The sequence below is a fragment of the Phacochoerus africanus genome, chromosome 8, assembly GCF_016906955.1.
Source record: "Phacochoerus africanus isolate WHEZ1 chromosome 8, ROS_Pafr_v1, whole genome shotgun sequence".
Lineage (NCBI taxonomy): Eukaryota > Metazoa > Chordata > Mammalia > Artiodactyla > Suidae > Phacochoerus > Phacochoerus africanus.
Genome location: NC_062551.1, coordinates 69,138,579 through 69,159,073, shown reverse-complemented (window position 1 = coordinate 69,159,073; position 20,495 = coordinate 69,138,579). Strand labels below are relative to the sequence as shown.

General features: G+C 54.4%; 1 protein-coding gene across 2 annotated transcripts; it reads left to right on the top strand.

The window, feature by feature from the left end:
* Positions 1–659: 659 nt before the first annotated feature.
* SLC2A7 (solute carrier family 2 member 7) lies at positions 660–19,653 on the top strand. Of its 2 annotated transcripts, XM_047791546.1 has the most exons (12): positions 660–701; positions 1,771–1,869; positions 3,808–3,968; positions 6,014–6,138; positions 7,612–7,764; positions 9,585–9,710; positions 10,138–10,325; positions 11,775–11,885; positions 14,349–14,450; positions 16,164–16,239; positions 18,211–18,338; positions 19,175–19,653. In XM_047791546.1, exons 1-12 carry the CDS (start codon positions 660–662, stop codon positions 19,391–19,393), a joined length of 1,530 nt encoding a protein of 509 aa, XP_047647502.1. In that variant the 3' UTR covers positions 19,394–19,653. The 2 variants fall into 2 exon arrangements, with proteins under 2 accessions (XP_047647502.1, XP_047647503.1); XM_047791547.1 differs by lacking the exons at positions 660–701; positions 1,771–1,869 and adding an exon at positions 5,505–5,507 and having other exon boundaries at positions 3,844–3,870; positions 6,018–6,138.
* Positions 19,654–20,495: the final 842 nt, after the last annotated feature.

Here is a 20,495-nt window from a genome sequence, read left to right as displayed (position 1 = left end):
TCTGAGCCTCATCTGTAACCTACACCACAGCTCATGCCAACGCCGGCTCCCTAACCCACTGAGTGAGGCCAGGGATCAAACCCGAATCTTCATGGATACTTGTTGGATTCTTAACCCACCGAGCCACAGTGGGAACTCCCAGTAAATTTCTACTTTTTTTTTTTTGCTAATGGAGTTCATTCTGCAATGAGCCGCTTTGTTCAATATTTTGACTTATTTTATACTAATAAGTGTAATTAAAAGTAATTAAGTTGTATTTCTTTAAAAGTATTTCATTTGCTCTTTCCCCAAAATGGACAATGAGTCCAAATTCGGAAGAGGAAGCCCAGATAAAGAGAACACAGGAGACGCATCAAAGATCCGGGCAACCAGGCCTGACTTGGTTTCTAAGACGCCTCATTTCTGGGGGCCAAGGGCACATGGTGTTTTTCTTCTCCTTGGTGCAACTGGGGCACTTTGCATTTGAAGTGGGATGGAGGCAAAGACAAAATTCATGCTGCGTGTGGAATCTTATCTTATCAACCCGTCCAAGGAAAACAGTGCTCCTGGGGAAAGTTAGCAGGGTCCAGAGACCAAAGGGCAATAAAACCTCACTGCCCCAAGCAGGACTCAGATGTCACTTGGGAAGCAGAGCGCACCTGTTCCTCTCCTGAAGGAGAATGGAGAAAAAAGAGGCAGGGACGCCTCCACCCAGGGAGGGGGTAAGTGCCAAGTCTGAGAAACTCACTATCCCTTTGCCACCAGGTGAGGGGACTGTGCAGGGTGGGGAGGTGCTTCTAGCAAGGAGAGAACACCCCTGCCTTTCCTGGGGAGCCCCCAGCCCTGGGAACGCAGGGGGCAGTGGGAGAGAGCTTCCCAAACATCTCAGCTCAGACACAAGCGAGGGGAGGGGCTCCACGTCTAAGGAAGTGTGGGAGATCCTCACCCCCATTTTGCTCCCCCAGCCTCTGAAGGTGCCCTGATTCTGCTCTTCTCTGCGGGGCTGGTTGGCCAGCAGCACAGGGCTGAGGGCTGTCTGCAGGAGGGCAGCCGATGGTGGGGGTGGGGATCAAAGGTGCAGGTGACAGGCAAGCAGAGGAGGTGGGGAGAGAGGGTCCGGGGTGTAGAGCCCGGAGGGGCGCTGACTCGGGCAGCCACAGACCCTGCCCCAGTTCGTTGGCCCTGGGGCCAGTTCCCTGGAGCTGGCCTGGGTGCGGAGGGGTGGCGGGGGGCGGGGGGAGAGGGTAGCCTTGGTTTTCCTGGGGGCCTGTCCTGGAGGGAAATACAAGCCACGCGTGTCCTTCTGGCCTCTGCTGCTCCGTTCGGTCTGGACTCTTCTGTCCCCAGATGCTCACAGGCTCATCTCATCCATCCGGGTCTTGTCTCAAAAGCACCCTGTCTGAGAGGCCGCCCCACCCCATCCCCCATTGGTGTCTATCCCTTTACCTGTTTTATGGCCCTTAGAGCGTGATTTGTTCCTGTCGTTTTTGTTTCATTTTGGTTTGGTTTTCCGGCCTCCCCTCCCTGGAAGGTAAGCTCCACAGGACAGGGCACGCTGGGCCTTTTCCCAGACGCATCCCCCTACTTCACCCAAGGGCCAGGCCCAGAAGTGATGCTCAACCATCTTGAAGGATACCTGCGAGGAACAGGGAATGATGCCATCCACTGCCCCCGGCCTCGGGCCGCTGTCCCCACTTCCCTGGGCACGGCCTGCGGTCCTCTCCCCCCACTTCGGGCAGCTCCCCAAACCAGCCTCAAGGAGTCCCTGACCGCAGACCTCCTCTTCTGCAGCGGCTCCAACCCACGCTGGTGCTGGCCACGCTGAGTGCAGCCTTTGGCTCGGCCTTCGAGTACGGCTATAACGTCGCCGTGGTCAACACGCCACATAAGGTGGGCATGAGGTGGGCAGGGGACGGCTGCCATCTCACTCTGGGGAGCCCACCCCCTTCCTTCAGGAAGGCGCCGTCTCTTCCCGGAAGCTGTGGTCTTCCTTTAATCCTCCCCGGATACCTGGGGATGGCCAGGCTTGTTAGGGTGCTTCATTCCAGGGGTGTCAGCCTTTCTAGGCACATTGGGAAGGGGGTGAGAGGGGACAGCTTGGAGTCCCAGCCCAGTCCCTTTGGGCCTTGATCCTACTGCCCTCCCTCTGGGAAGGCCACTTGCAGATGACAAAGAAAATGGGGTCAAGGACTAAACCCTTGGGGGCCGGGACTGGGGTAAGGGGGAGCAAAGGAAAAAGGTTGTCCCTAAGACCTAGAGAAGCATGTGAGTCAGAAGGGAGGGACAGGCCTTGATGATGAGTCCAGATGAGGACTGAGAGCTTAGCACTGTCTTTGACCTAATGGCATGATTGACCTTGACCAGAGCAGCTGAGTTGAGAGCTGGGCGCAAAAACTTTATTGGAGTGGGTTCAAGGGAGAAGGGGTTGGAGTGGAGCTTTTTGCAGCCCAGGGGAGCAAAAAATGAAGCTTCGTGAAAGGAGATGAGGGGGTTGGGTTAGGTTTTTACAGGGTGAGAGTCGTGTTCATATAGTGACAAGAAAGATGATTTAAAGAAGGAGGAGTTCCACGCAGGCTGCAGAGGCAGCGCGGATCCTGTGTTGCTGTGGCTGTGGTGTAGGCCGGCAGCTGCAGCTCTGATTTGACCCCTAGCCTGGGAACTTCCATATGCTGCAGGTGCAGCCCTAAAAAGCAAAAAAAAAAAAAAAAAGAAGGAGGTTTTCCCTTTGTGGCTCAGCAGTGACAAACCCTACTAGTATCCATGAGGACGCAGGTTCCAGCCCTGGCCTTGCTCAGTGGGTTAAGGATCCTGTGTTGCCATGAGCTACAGTGTAGGTCACAGATGTGGCTCGGATCTGGTGTTGTTGTGGCTGTGACGTAGGCTGGAAGCTGCAGCTCCAGTTTGATCCCTGGCCTAGGAACGTCCATATGCCTAGAGTGAAGCCATAGAAAGAAAAAAAGAAGAAGAAGGAAGGACCAGTGATGTAGGACAGACAGAGAACAGTCACAGGAAGAAAGTCCCTGGAAGGGCAATGACAGGGCCCAGTGTCTATTCCCATTCATTTGGGTATATGAGTCCTGCTGTATTTTATTTTATGTTATTTTATTTTATGCTATCTTATTTTATGTTATTTATTTTTGTCTTTTCAGTGCCGCACCCGCGGTATATGGAAGTTCCCAGGCTAAGGATCTAATCGGAGCTGCAGCCACAGCCTACACCGCAGCTACAGCAATGCAGGATCCAAGCCGTGTCTGCTACCTACACCACAGCTCATGGCAACGCTGGATCCTTAACCCACTGAGCGAGGCCAGGGATCGAACCTGCGTCCTCATGGATGCTAGTCAGATTCGTTAACCACTGAGCCATGATGGGAACTCCAAAGTGAATTTTTTTTGGGGGGGGGGGGCTGCACCTGCAGCATATGGAGGTTCCCAGGCTAGGGGTCTACTGGCTTACGCCAGAGCAACGCAGGATCCGAGTCTGCGACCTACACCACAGCTCACGGCAATGCCGGATCCTTAACCCACTGGGAGAGGCCAGGGATGGAACCCACAACCTCATGGTTCCTAGTCAGATTTGTTAACCACTGAGCCATGACGGAAACTCCCAAAGTGAATTTTTAACAGTGAATGTGCAACAGCTTTTTGTGCAGTCTAGTAACCCCATCACACAGCAGGCCTTTTTACCTCCACGTAATGGTAGAGAATCCTTGTGTTCCGGGGGCACAGGTACATCAGTGCAGTCACAGGAGGCAGTTGAGAACATTACCTCCTCATGTCTCACGAGTCACCCCATCTTCTTGGCTGCGGCCGGGACAATGTCTTCCAGGTCCTGAAGTCCTTTTATAATGAAACCTTCTTCGAGCGACATGGAACCTTCATGGACGAGAAGGTCATGCTGCTGCTCTGGTCCTGCACTGTGTCTGTGTTTCCTCTGGGCGGCTTGGTGGGGTCGCTGGTTGTTGGCCTGCTGGTTGACAGATGTGGCAGGTAAAGAGAAGGGGTGCTGCCGTCACTCAGAATCCACCTTAGGAAACCACGCTGTCTCTCGGCGATTGTGCATCCCTGACAGTGGGGCGTTGGGTGACCTTGAAACCAGGAAGCCTGAAGTCCAGCCCCACTTGGCATACACATCACGCCCTAAAGCAAGTCTCTAAATTTCTTGAGATTCCTTCCCCTTGTCAGCTGCACGGGAACAGCAGTCCCTCAGTTGCTACCCCCTGCCCCCCAGCCCACCCCCCGCCCCCGCAGAGGCGGTGTAGCCTCTGAGAGCAAAGTCTTGATGATAATCAGTGGGGAGCCTCATCAGCACTTCTGGCAGGTGTTCCACAAATGCTTGTTGACTGGCTTTCAACCAAGGTCACGTGCCCTGTGGCTCCAAGTTGTCACAGCTGCAGCCTCCCCCTGGGCGACCTGGTCGATGTTGTTCTGAGGCTTGGGGTTCAGACTGAGTCCCTCCACGTGCCCCGGCTCGTGTCTTGTTTGAGATGCAAACAAGGTCTTGAACTTTGCTTGGGTTACACGGACTCACTCATCTTGATGCCTGAGCCCAGTGCTGCAAAGCCATGACTGCAGATAAGGAGGGACGCCCGGGTCAAGGTTCCCAGGAAGGAAGGGAGGGAGCCGAGGGCTCACGGTGAGGCCCATGGAATTCCGTGTGGCCGGATCCCTCTCTTTGGAATTCACCGTTACACTTGGACTTGGTGTGCCAAGAGTGGTGGTTTGGGTGGGTGTGAATGGGAAGCCCTCTGAAGAGAACGAATCTTTAAAGAACTGTAGCAATTCAGGTTTCATGCATAAAAGAAAATATTGGCAATTAAAAATTCATTGTTGGAGTTCCTGTCGTGATGCAGTGGTTGACGAATCCGACTAGGAGCCATGGGGTTTCGGGTTCGGTCCCTGCCCTTGCTCAGTGGGTTAAGGATCCAGCGTTGCCGTGAGCTGTGATGTAGGTTGCAGACGCGGCTTGGATCCTGCATTTCTGTGGCTCTGGCGTAGGCCGGTGGCTACGGCTCCGATTGGACCCCTAGCCTGGGAACCTCCATATGCCGCGGGAGTGGCCCAGGAAATGGCAAAAAGACAAAAAAAAAATTCATTGTTTATTAAAGCAGGATCCATAGGACCTCTTCTTATGGAGACTTGATTAACAATTAATTTGTCATTTGTTATGAACTTAAATAAAGAAGACATTCAGTGTACTGCAGTTTTTTCATAATTCAGGCTTTTTTTTAGGGCCACACCTGCGGCAGATGGAGGTCCCCAGGCTAGGTGTGGAATCGGAGCTACAGCTGCCGGCTACACCACAGCCACAGCAATGCCGGAACGAGCCACGTCTTCGACCTACACCACAGCTCACGGCAACACGGGGAACTCAGAACAGGTGACGCAGCCGACAGCCCCTTTACAGCGAGGGCACCGTCTTCCTTCCCCATCCACTGCTGCTTTCGTCTTTGGCAAGACCTGAGCCAGATGATGGGGTGAGGGGGCCAAGGGAGCCATTGGTGCAAGTCAGCACGAGGTAGAGAGCCCGTTCTGGAAGGTAGGGGTGGATCTCGGGGGCAATCAGGAGCATCCAGCACAGTTCTGTTTTTCAAACCCTCCCTCTCTCCCCTTCAGAGACTCATGGGAGTTTTAGCCTTGGGAGGAGTCTTAGGGATCATCTGATCCAACTCTGTCTCCCACCACTCGTGGGGCTCCCCTGTTCAACATTCCTGACAGTCTTCCTCTAGTCTAGTCTCTGCTTGAATACCACCAGTGACAGGAAGCTCCCTACCTGTAGAGGCAGCCCAGGCCTTTTTCCTTCCCCACTGGTTTCATTAAGCTCCAACTGTTCCCAGACCCACCCTGCTGACCCCAAACCCCCCCTTCCTGGGACTTCTGCCCACTGGTCCTTGCGCTCTGTCCTTCCCAGCCGGCAGCCCTTCTCAGGCACATTCCTGGCACTTCTGAAACAGCTGACCTGGAGATTAGGAGTGGGTGTCAGGAGTGCCTCTGCCGCCTCAGCCCCCGCCCTCTGGGCTCTGCTGTCCTTGCAGAAAGGGGACCCTGCTGATCAACAACGTCTTCGCCATCATCCCCGCCATCCTGATGGGAGTCAGCAAAGTGGCCAAGGCTTTCGAGCTGATCATCTTTTCTCGAGTGATGCTGGGAGTCTGTGCAGGTGCCTGCAGTGACGGCTGACGCCCCAAGCTGGAGCTCAGGGTCGCCCGTGGGGGGGAAGGGTCTGAGTCATGTACATCGGCCAAGGCTGGAAGCAGGGCCAGCAAAGGGTCTTTCTGGCTCTGAATGCTTCTTTTCCCATTGGGGGTATCTTTTTCTTTATTTATTTTTTTCCTTCTTTTTTTGGATGTACTTGCAGCATGTGAAGTTCCTGAGCCAGGGATCGAACCTGTGCCACAGCAGTGACAACGCCAGATCCTTAACCCCCTGAGCCACCAGGGAACTCCCCTTTGGGGGTGTCTTCTTGTCTCCATCCCCAGTCCCTTGCAAACCTCATGCTCTCTCTCCCTTTCCCCTTATTTAACAAAATCTATCAGGGAAGGATTTTCAAAAACACACTTTTACTTTGATTATATATATATATATCTTTTCTTTTTAAGGCCACACCTGCTGCATGTGGAGGTTCCCAGGCTAGGGGTCCATCCGGAGCTGTAGCCACCAGCCTACGCCACAGCCACAGCAACATCAGATCCAAGCCACATCTGTGACCTACACCATAGCTCACAGCAACGCCAGATCCTTAACCCACTGAGCGAGGCCAGGGATCGAACCCGCAACCTCATGGCTCCTAGTCAGGTTCGTTTCTACTGTGCCAGGATGGGAACTGCTACCTTGAAGTATAAACTGATAAAGTTTTACAAGATTTTTTCCAGGGAGGATGTACAATTCATGCTGAGGAGGAGGGGCTTCAAACAAAAGGAATACAGAATTTGGAGCCTCGCTCAGCAGGCCAGGAAGGTTTCTTAACTATAGTAGTTTCTAATTAAAAATTTAAAAAGTGATACAATTAAGAAGCTGTGCTTTAGAAAAATCAGAAAATAATCCAAAGCCAAAGATTTACTTCTTTTTTTTCCTTTCCTTTCTTTCTTTCTTTCTTTTTTTTTTTTTTTGGCTGCCCCCCCGGGACATGTGTAGTTCCCAAGCCAGGGATGGGATCTGAGCTGGAGTTTCCACCTACTCCACGTCTGCAACAAAGCCGGATTCTTTAAACCTTTCTGCTAGTCCGGGGATTGAAGCTCAGTCCTGGCACTGTGGAGATGCCACCAGTTCCATGGGGCCACATCAGGACCTCCCAAAGTCTTGTCTTTAAGTGCCACCCTCCAGGCACACAGCGTTCCCAGCTCTGCAGCTGGGAAGGGAAGGATACCCTAATCACGCCTTTTGTGTCCCCTGGGCGTCGGAGGAGCCTGGAAGGGTTTCCTTAGGAGTGAGAACTAAACAGTCCACGTGGCCCTATTTCCATCTCCATGGAAGGAGGCGGGGGCCAGTTGAGGAGGCTGTGCCAGCTGTCAGAGGTGGCTGACCCCACCAAGAAGCTCAGGGACTATGAGATGAATTAAGTCTCAGGCTCCCAGGGCCCCAGGAGGCTGGGACTGTGTCTCTACTCCTCTGACTTTTGTTTGCCCACATCCAGGCATCTCCTACAGTGCCCTTCCCATGTACCTGGGAGAGCTAGCACCCAAGAACCTTAGAGGCACGCTGGGAACAATGACAGAAGTTTTTGGCATCGTGGGAGTCTTCCTCGCACAGATCTTCAGCTTGCAGGCCATCCTAGGCAACCCCACAGGTACCCATGGTTCACCAAGGTCCAGGGGAAGAGGGAGCCTTAGAGTCACATGGGGGCCGCGGGCCTGGGGTCCCAGCACTGCTCAGGTGTGCCCCTGGGAATGGCGGGTCAAGTCAGATGAGGCAGAGAGGTGACCTTTAGGTAGGGCCATGCATGGCTTGCTGGGCACGGGTGACCTTGACGAAGGGCAGTTTGGGTGAACGATGTGGACAAACTGTGCTCAGGCCTGGGAGGGCAGGATGGGAGACAAGCCTACACGATCCTTGGGGGTTTGGCTTTAAAGGGAAGGAGTGAGGTTGGATGGTAGCTGGGGGGGAAGTAAGCTGGAGAGAAAGTTGGGTTTGTTTGTTTTGTTTTTTTCAGCTGGGAAACAGCTAAGAGCGTACTTGGCTGCTGTAGGAATGGTCCAGCAGCAAGGGCACTGGATGCAGAGGGGGTGGGTCTAGAGCCGCTGTCACTGTCACCTGGGTGGTTGTGGCACTTGGTATTTCCTTCTGGTTGGTTCTGTTTCCTCAGCTGGTTTTGGTTGTTTTTGTAAACATTTTCAAATTACCTGAATTCCATAGGAATCCCTCAAGGATGGATTTGTGTCTTTGAATTCCCCACAGTATCTTGAAAACACTCAGAACCCAGGAGGTGCTGAGTGAAAGGTCATTAGGTGTTTGTTTTTGTTTTATGTTTTTTTGCTTTTTAAGGCGTCACCCACGGCATATGAAGGTTCCCAGGCTAGGGGTTGAACTGGAGCTATAGCCACCGGCCTACACCCCAGCTACAGCAAACGCTGGATCCTTAACCCATTGAGCCAGGCCAGGGATCGAACCCACATCCTCATGGATTCTAGTCGGGTTGGTTAACCGCTGAGCCACAAAAAATTCCCAAGGTTATTAGTTTTAAGGATTCCCAAACTGCCCCAGTGCAGCTGAACAAATCGGATCTGCATGGAAACCCGGCTGAGCCTCTACTGCCAAGAGCTGCCTCTACTGATGCCCAGTGTGTGCCTCTCACTCTCACCACTTTTTAGAGGGCTTTTTTTTTTTTTTTTTTTTTTTTGCTGTACCCATGGCATATGGAAGTTCCCAGGCCAGGGATCAAATCCAGCTGCAGCTGAGACCTATGCCACAGCTGTGGCAATGCTGGATCTTTAACCCACTGTGTTGTGCCAGGGATTGAACTTGCATCTCTGCAGCGACCTGAGCCCCTGCCGTCAGATCCTTAACCCACTGTGCCGCAGCGGGAACTCCCTTTAGCCGGCATTGTATCACCATCATCGTCGTCGTCTTTATGATATGATGAGAAAACTGAAGCTTAGAGAAGTTAAATAACGCATGCAGTTCCCATCAGAGCTAGCAAGGCTATGTTAACTCGCAATACTGCCCCTTAACCCAGACCTTCCAGAAGGAGCTCACACAGCCACAGTGCTGGCTCCAGCCCCCTCCCCGACCCCAGCCTCTATTGAGATGGATCCATAAAGTGAGCAATAAGACAGTTTCCCATTCTCTAGGGATCACACTTTGAAATCATATACTGTTCCTGAGAAAAGCAAAGTTCTTCCTGCAGAGTGAAATAACAGCATAATCTTTTTAAAATTATAATTCTTTTCTCCGTTTTCAAATGTGGAACCCCTTTGTGGGGGTCCTAGGCAGCCCCATCTTGGCAAGGACTAAGTCCCTGCTGTCCTTGACTCTGGCCAAGGGCTGGAACCACGTGGTGAGCAGCTCTGTAAGAGGAGAGTCAGAACATGCAGAAGGCGGCGGGAGGCTCCCAGAGCCCAGGGTTCCCTGCGGCTTTGGTCTCACGTTCTCCATGTTGGTCCCTTCCAGGCTGGCCTGTGCTCTTGGCCATCACAGGAGTCCCTGCACTGTTACAGCTCCTCTCTCTGCCCTTCTTCCCCGAGAGCCCCCGTTACACCCTGATTCAGAAAAGAGATGAAGAAACAGCGCGACAAGGTAGTGAAGATACAGGCTGCTCTGCCTAGAGTGTCTCACCTGTTCACCTCCCTGCCACCTGCCCATGCCTGCCAAAGGTCCCTCCCTAGTGCCCAGAGCAGAGAACGGGCAGGGCCAGGGTGGGGAGAGGCCCTCCAAGACGTAGGCACCAATGGGATGGGACAGACGTGCCGTGGGTGCTGTGACCCCAGCGCAGCTCTGGGGTGTGGTCCCTCAGGGAACACGGTCAAGGTCAGAGCCAGCATCATGGTTGGCCCGTGCTGACTGCTGTGAGCTGGTTCAGGGCCGGGGTGCGGGGACACTGTCAGTGTTGGGGAACTGGATGGGGTCCAGGGGTCGTTCCACCCTGGGAAAAGGGTTAACCTGTGGCCGGGGCAGGGCCCCGACATCTGTCAGCGATGCGCAAGGCCCGCTCTGCTCCCTGCAGCTCTGCGGAGGCTGAGGGGCTGGGCAGATGTGGAGGATGAGATGGAGGAGATGCGTGTGGAGGGCCAAGCCGAGCAGGCCGAGGGCCGCCTGTCCGTGCTCAACCTTTTCACCTTCCGGCCTGTCCGCTGGCAGCTCATCTCCATCATAGTGCTCATGGCCGGCCAGCAGCTCTCCGGGATCAATGCGGTATGCGGGTGACGGATGCGGGCGACGGCGTCCTGTGCCCCACGCAGGCCAGGCGGGGTGGGGGTGGAGGCCGGAGGGGGCTCCGGACGTGTCCGTGCAAGGCTGCCTCTCAGAACGGCCATCCACTGGAGTCCATCAAACCCAACTCTCACGAGCAGCATTGGTACCAGCGCTGTGGTGTTGGTATTATCACGGAGTTCGGAGCGTGCGGAGCAGAGTCCTGCATCCAGGAGGAGTGGGAGGGAAAGGCCGCAGCTGGGAGAAGCCGTGGTCCCAGGTTTGGGGCCGCCAGGTACCCAGGACACTCTATCTTGGCAAAGACCGAGGCACCCTGGAAACAGCTCACGCAAAACCAGACGTCATTTACAGAAGCAGCTCACCACAGAAGGCCAGGGATGCGGCTGGGGGTCAGGAGCAGCCCAGAAGTGGGGAGGAAACCTGGGGGCCTCTGTCTCCCAAAACAGCCTCGTCCTTCTCTTGCTGCAGAACAAGACTTGCTTCTCAGTCCCCGGAGAAAGTATCTCCTGCCAGGAGTCCCTTTCCCTCTGAGATGAGCTGGGACCTCCTGGAACCCATTTCCAATTCCCAGGGAGGGTGCGGAAGGGTTGGGGGTGGGTGGGTGTGGGGGGTGCGGGGGGGTGCTTGGTCCACACGGCTCAGGTCAGGAGCACAGCCATCATCAGTGGTGGAAAACAAACAGTTCCTTTTTTTTTTTTTTTAGTGTCACACCCGTGGCACATGGAGATTCCCAGGCTAGGGATCAAATTGGAGCTACAGCTGCCAGCCACAGCCATAGTCACAGCCACAGCAGATTTGAGCCACATCTGTGACCTACGCTGCAACTCGCAGCAACCCTGGATCCTTAACCCACTGAGCGAGTCCAGGGATCAAACACACATCCTCACGGAAACTATGGTGGATTCTTAATCTGCTGAGCCACAGTAGGAACTCCGTGAACACGGTTCTTCTGCTATAATTGTGTCTGTCGATGGTATCGGGAGAAGGGTGGAGAGCTGCAAAACCAGGGGTGGGGGGCTGCTTCCAGAAACGTCAGAGGTTGGATGGGTGACCCAGCTGGTGCTCAAGGGACATGTCAGGAAGAGGTGGCATCAGGCCTGCGGGACTCACGGGCACTTAACCGGAGACACGGAGTGGTACACAGCCCAGGCAGGAGCCCTAGCATGGGTGGCTTTCCGAAGTGCTGTGTCACCCACATCCTTGGGGCTGGGCCAGGAGAGAAGCTGAGCCAGCTGCTGGCTTGGCTGGGGAGGAGAGGCCGCTCCAGGCCGAGTCTCGAGGCGCCAGGTCACAGCTCTTTTCTGCCAACTACCGCCTCCTTCCGGCCCAAGGGTCCCCTAGGCTCTCAGGACTGTGCATTGTCGTTGGGAAAGGTAAGCCATGCGCGGGGCCTTTGCACCTCTCCTCACAGCCCTTGGGCTTGTGTTTTAGATCAACTACTACGCGGACACCATCTATGCATCGGCTGGCGTGGCGGCCACTCACTCCCAGTACATAACGGTGGGGGTCGGCGTGGTCAACATACTAATGACCGTCATCTCGGTGAGCAGCCCAGCCCGTCCTTCCCCCCGGGCATCTCTGAGCTGGTGCCCTGTAGGCACACAGGAGTCCCCCCCCCCAACCCCCCAGGCTACGGAGAGGTGCTGGGGGGCATGGGTCCTGGGGTTGCTGGAGGGACCTGAACACACTCACCGCTTCTGTGACCTTGACCAAGCTACTGAAATACCTTCACACTCACGTTTCTTCCTTTGTTCAATGGTTATGGCACCTATGTGCGTGTTATTTATTGCTGGTGCAAAACTATTATGCCAGAGTTTTAGATTTCAAATCTGAACCACTTATGCCTGTGCTTAAAAAAAAAAAAAAAAGTGAACTGATGGAGGTTTACAATGTCAGGCGACCACAATGGCCGTTTCTATAGAACTTTTTTAAGTTATCTTACCAGTATTTTGTTTCTTTGTTTTTGCCTTTTTTTTTTTTTTTCCTTAGGGCCACACCTGAGGCATATGGAGGTTCCCAGGCTAGGGCTCCAATCAGAGCTGTAGCCACTGGCCTACACCACAGCCACAGCAACTCGGGATGCGAGCCGCATCTGCGACCTACAGCAGAGCTCATGGCAACGCTGGATCCCCGACCCCCTGAGCGAGGCCAGGGGTCGAACCTCCGTCCTCTTGGATACTAGTCAGATTCGTTTCCACTGCCATGATGGGAACTCCCCATTATTTTGTTCCTTGAGTTACCGAGCAGGTATCGGGTTTTAGAAAATATTGCTCATCTGATTCTGGGAGGAGCTGTGAGGCTCCTAACCCCATTCTCCACCCTTCCTGGAGTCTGTCCATCCCCTTCCTCCTGCAGAGTCCCTTAGCCCCTCCCCTTTCCTCCAGGACAGGATCCACCCTCTGTCCCCAGAGCCCTCCTCCTCTAGAGTATACCACAGGCACAGCAGGGGACCTCTTCCTCTTCATCCTACCTGGATAAACCCAAGCCAGGAAGACAGGAGCACCCCCAGCACCCCCTCTCTGCCTGAGGAGCAGCGTCTGGGTACCGAGCATAGACGGCAAAGTTGGTCTTAGGTCTAACATTTTTTTTTTTTTTGCTATTTCTTGGGTTGGTTGGTTCCCAGGCTAGGGGTCCAATTGGAGCTGTACCCACCGGCCTATGTCAGAGCCACAGCAACGCGGGATCCAAGCCGCGTCTGCAACCTACACCACAGCTCACGGCAACACCGGATCCTTAACCCACTGAGCAAGGGCAGGGACCGAACCCGCAACCTCATGTTTCCTAGTCGGATTCGTTAACCACTGCGCCACGAAGGGAACTCCCCTAACATTTTTATGCAATACTGCGATTGCCGATTGCCATCGTGCTCCTGTGGGGCCCTCACTGAATGCCAGAGAGTATCCCCGTCTGTAGGGTTGTTGGGACAATGGAAGGAGCATGTGTAAAGGGACTGTCCAGGGCCTGGCATGGAGGGAGGTGATGCCTTGGCGATGGCGCCCTTGGGGATGCTGCACAGAGTAGAATGAAAACGGCATTAGAAAGAGAAGGAGAGGCAGGCTGGTCGGAGGGAGCATGACCCGAGCTGGGAATAATCGAGAAGGGGCAGGCTGAGCAGGAGGAGCGTGTCCTGAAAGTGGAAAAGGAAGTGTGTGGGTGAGAGGACCCTCATGGTGTGAGGCCAGGGTCTCGGCGGTCTCATGTGAACTGAAGCTGCAGGTCATGGCAGGTGCCACTGGAACATGTAGGTTGTATTATTATTTGTGGGTGTGCTGAGGACGACAGATCAGGAGATGGTTGCCTTTGAAAGGGGGATTGTTGCTCACAGCCCCCAAGGGAGGGGGCACAGGGCCACATGGAGAAGCGCCAGGGCGGGCGGGGAGGCGAGGGGACCTAGGTGGACAAGAGCGTTTATTGTGGTTTGGTGGGAAGAAACAGGCCAGGCGGGGTAAGCAGGTTTAGGCCTGGCTACTTTGAGAGACTTCAGGGGGTTCCGGGCATCGGGGCTGTGCCTGGTAGTCTGGTACCTGCCCTGCATGATCCCAACAGGAGGACACAGGCTCGGGGCATGAAAGCCTGATGGAGCAGGGGGTGGCGATGGGGTTGGGGGTAGACTCTGGGTTGGTTTCATATGAAGGCCTAGCCTGCGGCTGAATTGTTTGCTATTTCTAGAAGTTGGCTAAAAGTAGGAGCCGCAGTCCCTCCCAGGTCAGCAAGGCCCCCAGATGTCAAAGCATCAAAAGCATTAACTAGAAAACATGGTTATTACACAGTGTGTCAGGGAGCCGAGGTATGGTCTGCAGACACCTGAGACACAGAAGGGCAGGGGTGCAGAGCCTGAGGCACAAATGTCAAGGTCACGGAAATCAGGATAGGCGGCCTACAGAGCAGGCAGCAAGGGCAGAAGGGGCTAAGGAAGGAATGGGGGCCCAGGCCCAAGAATCCCGGGCGCACCCACTCCCCGTCCCGCGCCACTGAGGCTCCTCCCTGCCCTCCCTTGCCCTGCAGGCGGGTACCGTGGAGCGGCTGGGGCGGCGGCGCCTCCTGCTGGTCGGCTACGGCATCTGCGGCTCCGCCTGCCTGGTGCTGACACTGGCGTTGCTCTTCCAGGTCTGACCTCATCCTCTTGGGGTGGGGGGTAAGGGCGGGGCCCATGGGGGGGCGAGGGGGTCCTGGGGAGGGATCGGGGGTTGGGGGGGCCGGGGGAGAGGGGAGGAGGAAGGAGGTCCCCTCTCAGCCGTGTCTGTCTCCACGACTCCCTGGTGTACAAGTTAGGATCCTTAACCCACTGAGCCACCAGGGAACTTCAAAGTTTCCTTTTTAAAGACCTTATGTTCTCATTTTAAAACCAACCTAAGGGAGAGCCCATCGTGGCTCAGCAGTAATGAACCCAACTAGTATCCATGAGGATGCAGGTTCTATCCCTGGCCTCCCCCAGCTGGTTAAGGATCTGGCGTTGCCATTCTGTAGGCCAGCAGCTGTCCCATTCAACCCCTAGCCGTGGGAATTTCCATATGCCACGCATGCCCCTAAAAAGACCGAAAAACAAAACAAAACAAAACAACCTAAGGAGTTCCCACTGTGGTGCAATGGGACAGTGGGATCTGCAGGTTTGATTCCCGGCCCAGCACAGGGGGTTAAGGATCCAGCATTGCCCCAGCTGTGGCATAGGTCACAACTGTGGTTTGGATCTGATCTGGGCTGGGAACTCCATATGCCTCAGGGTGGTTAAAAAAGAAAAAAAAAAAGTAAGTTTTTCGTAGAACGTTTAGGGACTTTAGGCAAGTGAAAAGAAGTAAACAAAATTCGTGATTGCCCACAAAGATAATTGCCAGTTGCCTTTTGGAAATCTTGGTGGCATCCACTCTTTTTCCTCTCACTCCCTCCTTCCAACCTATGGGCCGGTCGTATGGGCTCTGCCTGAAAAATTGTCTTGGGCAGCTGCCCAGGTGGCACCGGGTCCAGGAAGACCCTCCAGCTACAGCTGTCTCCTCTTTTGCTTCAAGCATTGAAATGGACCCACCCTGCCTGCCTGCTTCTGCCCACAGTTGTCCCAATTGAATCATGAATCCAAGCTTGTCACACGCCTCTGCTCAGCAGCCCCAAGTCATTCAGCAGCCTTCTCTCCCATTCCCGGAGGCTGCCCCTCTCCCAGGTCACCTGTCATCTTGCTGCTTGGAGACGTCATTGAAGGGGCTATGCCCAGTCGACCTCCGATGCCAGCCCTTTGCTGATCCCTCTTTCTAGGCATTTTTCATAACTGTCATGAAATAGTTCCCTGCGTAGTTAGTTTGGTTGAAGTCTGTGCCCTGAGTTTGTGCCATCTGCTGCCCTGGTGGTGGGGAGCACAGATGGGGGTCTGCCAGCTGTCCTGGTCCAATTCAGTGGGAAGATGTAGAGTCCGGGTCTCTGCTGAGCATCAGACATGGGCCATTGCTTGATCCCTGAGGGACCCGTGGGCCTCCTGGCCGGTGCTCAGGCTCTCGGGGGTCACATTTGTAGGATTGAAAGGATGACATCCCCGGGGGTGGGGGGTGGGGTCCTGAAGGTTCGGTGGGTTAGCTTCGTGAAGGGCAGAGAATACATAAGAGCCGGCGCTCTTCCTGCTGCGGTGCTCTGGATCAGGCTCTCGGAGGCCGCTGCTGGCTAGAATGCTGGCTTCATCTTCCTCCCCCTCTTACCCTCAGAAGGCCCACGTCGGTGCTCAGAAATCCCAGCATGGCTCCTTCCTGTGGCAGGAAGGTGGGCTCATCTGCCCACGGGGGTCCTGGCCTCAGACTCTCAGAAGTCCCAGGCTGCAGACCTCCCTGCCTCTCCCCCCAGAGCGCGGTGGCTGAGCTGTCATACCTGAGTGTCATCTGTGTCTTCGCCTACATCGCCGGACATTCCATGGGGCCCAGTGAGTACCCGCCCCCGACACTGTGTTCTCATGACCTTCTCCCCACTCCTCCCCGGTTCCCACCCACCCGGCAGCCCTCAGCTCAGTTTACCTTTCTCCAGCCCACATTCATTCATTCAACAAACATTTCCTGGGTCACCATGCTGTACAGTAGAAAAAAAAATGGTATTGGGGAAATAACAATTAAAAAGAAAAAAACATTTCCTAACTGCCAACCAGCACCATAGCCCTGTTGCCTTCCCCCATTTCCTGAGGCTCCCAGAGGTGCCCAGCTTCAGGTCCACTGACCAGCAAGGAGGTGAGTCTCTGCAGAGAGGGAACTCTTGCCAGCCACACCCCAGTGGGGCACCTCAGTTCGTGTCCAAACCCTCTACACGTTCACTTTAGCCTCAAAGGTCACCCCCCACCCCAAGTGGCTTTGGTTCCCCACCCCCACCTCCAGCTATAGTCCCTTGTTGCTTTATCCCTTTGTCCACATGCCGGCAGGGAACTTCTCCTTGCTCTCGGGCAGCCTCCAGACCCCAGGCTCCCCCTCCCCTGTGTGTCCTCCTGAGAATTGAACCCAGTTCTCACTGCTTGGGGAAAGGCAGCTCTGACTCCTAGGACTAGAATCTTCTCGGCAGAATTATTATATTTTATTTTATTTTATTTTGCTTTTTAGGGCTGCACCCGTGGCATATGGAAGTTCCTAGGCTAGGGGTCCAATCAGAGCTACAGCTGCCAGGCTACACTACAGGCACAGTAACGCAGGATCCGAGCGCATCTGTGACCTACACCACAGCTCACGCAATGCCGGATCCTTAACCCACTGAGCGAGGCCAGGGATCGAACCCACAACCTCAAGGTTCCTAGTTGGATTTGTTGCTGCTGCACCACGATGGGAGCTCCAGAATCTTGGTTTTGAAGAAGGTGTCCATAAACCTAAATAAAGGTATTGCTCCACTAACACACACTGAGGGAACACCTGCTTCGCCTGTGCTGTGCCAGGCAGGGGATACAGCTGTGAACCCACCCAACAGTCACGTCGAAGGATGTTGAAGTGGGAGTTTCCCAGCATGCCTCCAGTGTGGAGGCAGGAGAGCCTGTTGGGCACAGGATTGTGTGTTTGGGGCCATTGCGCCCCCACTGAAGGGAGCCGCTGTGCTTCTCCTGGCCTCAGGATCCTCCGGGAAAAACATGGCTCATCCCCTCTGCTGGGGGCAGATCGTGGACTGACTGACACGTGAGCCGCTTGGCTGCCAGTCCTGGGGGACAGGAGGAGGGGGACAGCATGGGTAGCTTCCTCACCGCTGCCCCCTCTGGGCACAAGCCCTGAGGAAAGGGCCCCCTCCTCACCAGCTTGCAGGAGTTTTCCACTTGACAGCCCAAGGGCAGCTCATTCCAAGGCTCTGAATCCCTTTCCCTTCCCACCCACTGAAACTGCATTTTCAACGTGGCCATTTCCACCCTCCTGCTGACGGCTGGGAACTGATTGGGAAGAGACAGAATCTTATGCTTTTTATGTACAAAGACTTAGCTAGACATACTGTATATAAACAGATATATCTCTCTTATTAAAACTTCACGAGGGCTGGTGATTAAGGAGGGAAATGGCTTTAAACATTTTTGGCAAGTCTCCGCAATGAAGAAAGTTTGGAAACCGCCCTAAGGCAGGGTGCCTGCCATTCCCAGATCTACCACAGGGGGCAGCACTTCCCAGGCACCAGCGCTTGTTCAGCTCCGCTCCCCTTCCGCGTCTGAGAATTTCAGGATGTGGGGGAGAGTGGCCTTGGTGTGACCTTGAGACCCTCAGAGGCTCAGCTTGGAGCTAAGCTGTGGGTGCACCGCGGAGGAGCCCGGGGGATGAAAGCAGCTGGCTGAGAGATGTGCGCTTCCTTCCTCGGCATCTGCAAGAGATTGTGCTCCGAGGGGAGCGTGGGTTTGGGACTGCGAGCCCACCGTGCCCCTCTCTCCTGTGCTCTCTGCCCCGAGGTCCTGTCCCCTCCGTGGTGAGGACGGAGATCTTCCTGCAGTCCTCGCGGCCGGCCGCCTTCTTGGTGGACGGGGCTGTGCACTGGCTCACCAACTTCATCGTGGGCTTCGTGTTCCCATCCATCCAGGTGAGGGGACGCCCGTGGGGAGTGGGGGGGAGGGGCGGCCCCTTGCCCCCACTCCCTGCCCCAGCCCCAAGCCGAAGGAGATTCAGGAAATAGGGGGGCCCCTTCTGCTAGGAACATCTGCGGAGGGGACAAGGCGGGGCGGTGCTCTCGGACGCATTCAAGGTCCATAAAACACACGTGGAACCACTTGGGCCAAACTATAACTACACCAGTTTCCCGTCTTCTGAAGGGAGCTCCCCGCAGCCAGGCCCTGAAAGGCTGATTATATAGGGGCTCTGGTTGGCCAAGGTCAAAGCTAGCTAGAGGAGTTTCCATCGTGGCTCAGTGGTTAACGAATCCAACTAGGAACCATGACGTTGCGGGTTTGATCCCTGGCTTTGCTCAGTGGGTTAAGGATCCGGCATTGCCGTGAGCTGTGGTGTAGGTTGCAGACGCGGCTTGGATCCGGCGTTGCTGTGGCTGTGGTGTAGGCCGGCAGCTACAGCTCTGATTCGACCCCTAACCTGGGAACCTCCATATGCCGTGGGTGCGGCCCTAAAAAGACCAAAAAAAAAAAAAAAATCTAGCTAGAGCCAGGGAGAGGGAGCGAGTGGAGGGGGTTCAAGTTTAGAGGAGTGCGTTCAAGTTTAGAGGAGATGGTGGCCCTGTTGTTAGAAGGCAGCATCCTTTGTGATGTGAGAGCAGAAACCAATTTTCTAGCTACTCCAGTCCTCTGGGAGCAAAGTAGAACTGGTCACCAAGAAGCCCCTGTGGGACTCACAAAAGCCTCATCCAGAGCTGTCCCTGTCGTGTCTCTCTTCCTCCGCCCCCTCCTGTTCTCTGGTCTCTTGGCTTAGGAGGTCATTGGCGCCTACAGCTTCATCATCTTTGCGGGTATCTGCCTCCTCACGGCTGTTTACATCTATGAGGTCATTCCTGAAACCAAGGGCCGAACATTTGTGGAGATAAACCGAATTTTTGCCAAGAGAAACAGAGTAGAGATTCCAGAGAAAGGAGAAGTCGCAGATGCTGGCCGTCACCTTCCATCTCTCCCTGCCAAAGAGACGTCCTTTTAGTGGCCCTTCAAGGCTTCCTTCTCTGAGGAGGGGAACTCTGCCCCAGGTCCTGAGGGAGGGTAACAGCCGTGAGGTTTCCTGCCCAAGGCGGCAGCAGTGGGAAGCCAGTGGGATGCTTGGTCCCTGATTTGGTTGAGAAGTGGGTGGTTAGCCGCCAACTCTAACCCTGGGAGAAATGACGTAGGGGATGGGCAGGTTTGTGAGAATTGATCAGCAAGAATATATTCTCTGCTTCTACATCAGCATCAAAACTTGAGTGATGGATGGATGCCTTTTTTTTTTTTTTTTTAAAGGCTGAACCCGCAGCACATGGAAGTTCCTGGGCCAGGGATTGGGTCCAAGCCATAACTTCAACCTATGCTGCAGGTGCAGGAAGGCCAGATCCTTTAACCCACTGAACCTTGCAGGGGTCCTTTACTCGAGTTCCAATGGTTGATGCTAAAATTGACACACAACCTGGGCTTCCTCATACCTTAGTGGCTGGATTCCTGGGAGGTGGGAGCGGAGGAAGAGAGAGAAACGAAATTGCGGACAGACTCACACCCATAGCTTTGAACGTCATGTAGATAGCATTCGTTCTGCCACATTCTGTTCTTTAGAAACTAGTCACTCATTCCAGCCCACGCTGAGGGTGGGTGGAGTCAGAATGCACGTCTCGAGCAGAGGCATGTCAAAAAAAAAATTGCCAAAATCATTTAGAACCACTGTTTTTTTAATTTTTATTTTTGCTTTTTAGGGCCACACTCACAGCATATGGACGTTCCCAGGCTAGGGGTCTAATCAGAGCTATAGCTCCTGGCCTACACCACAGCCACAGCAACGCAGGATCTGAGCCGCATCTGCGACCTACGCCACAGCTGACCGGCAATGCCATATCCTTAACCCACTGAGCAGGTTGGGATCGAACCCACATCCTCATGGATACTGGCCGGGTTCGTTTCTGCTGTGCCACAACGGAAATCCAGAATCACCTTTATTTTGACCCCAATTTTTTGCCTCTTCTGGTCCTTAGGCAAATAAGTTAATCTTGTTTAGCTTTAGTTTCTGCATCTCTGAGTTAAGGCTGATAGTTGTTGCCTTACATAAACCGGGTGGAAATGCT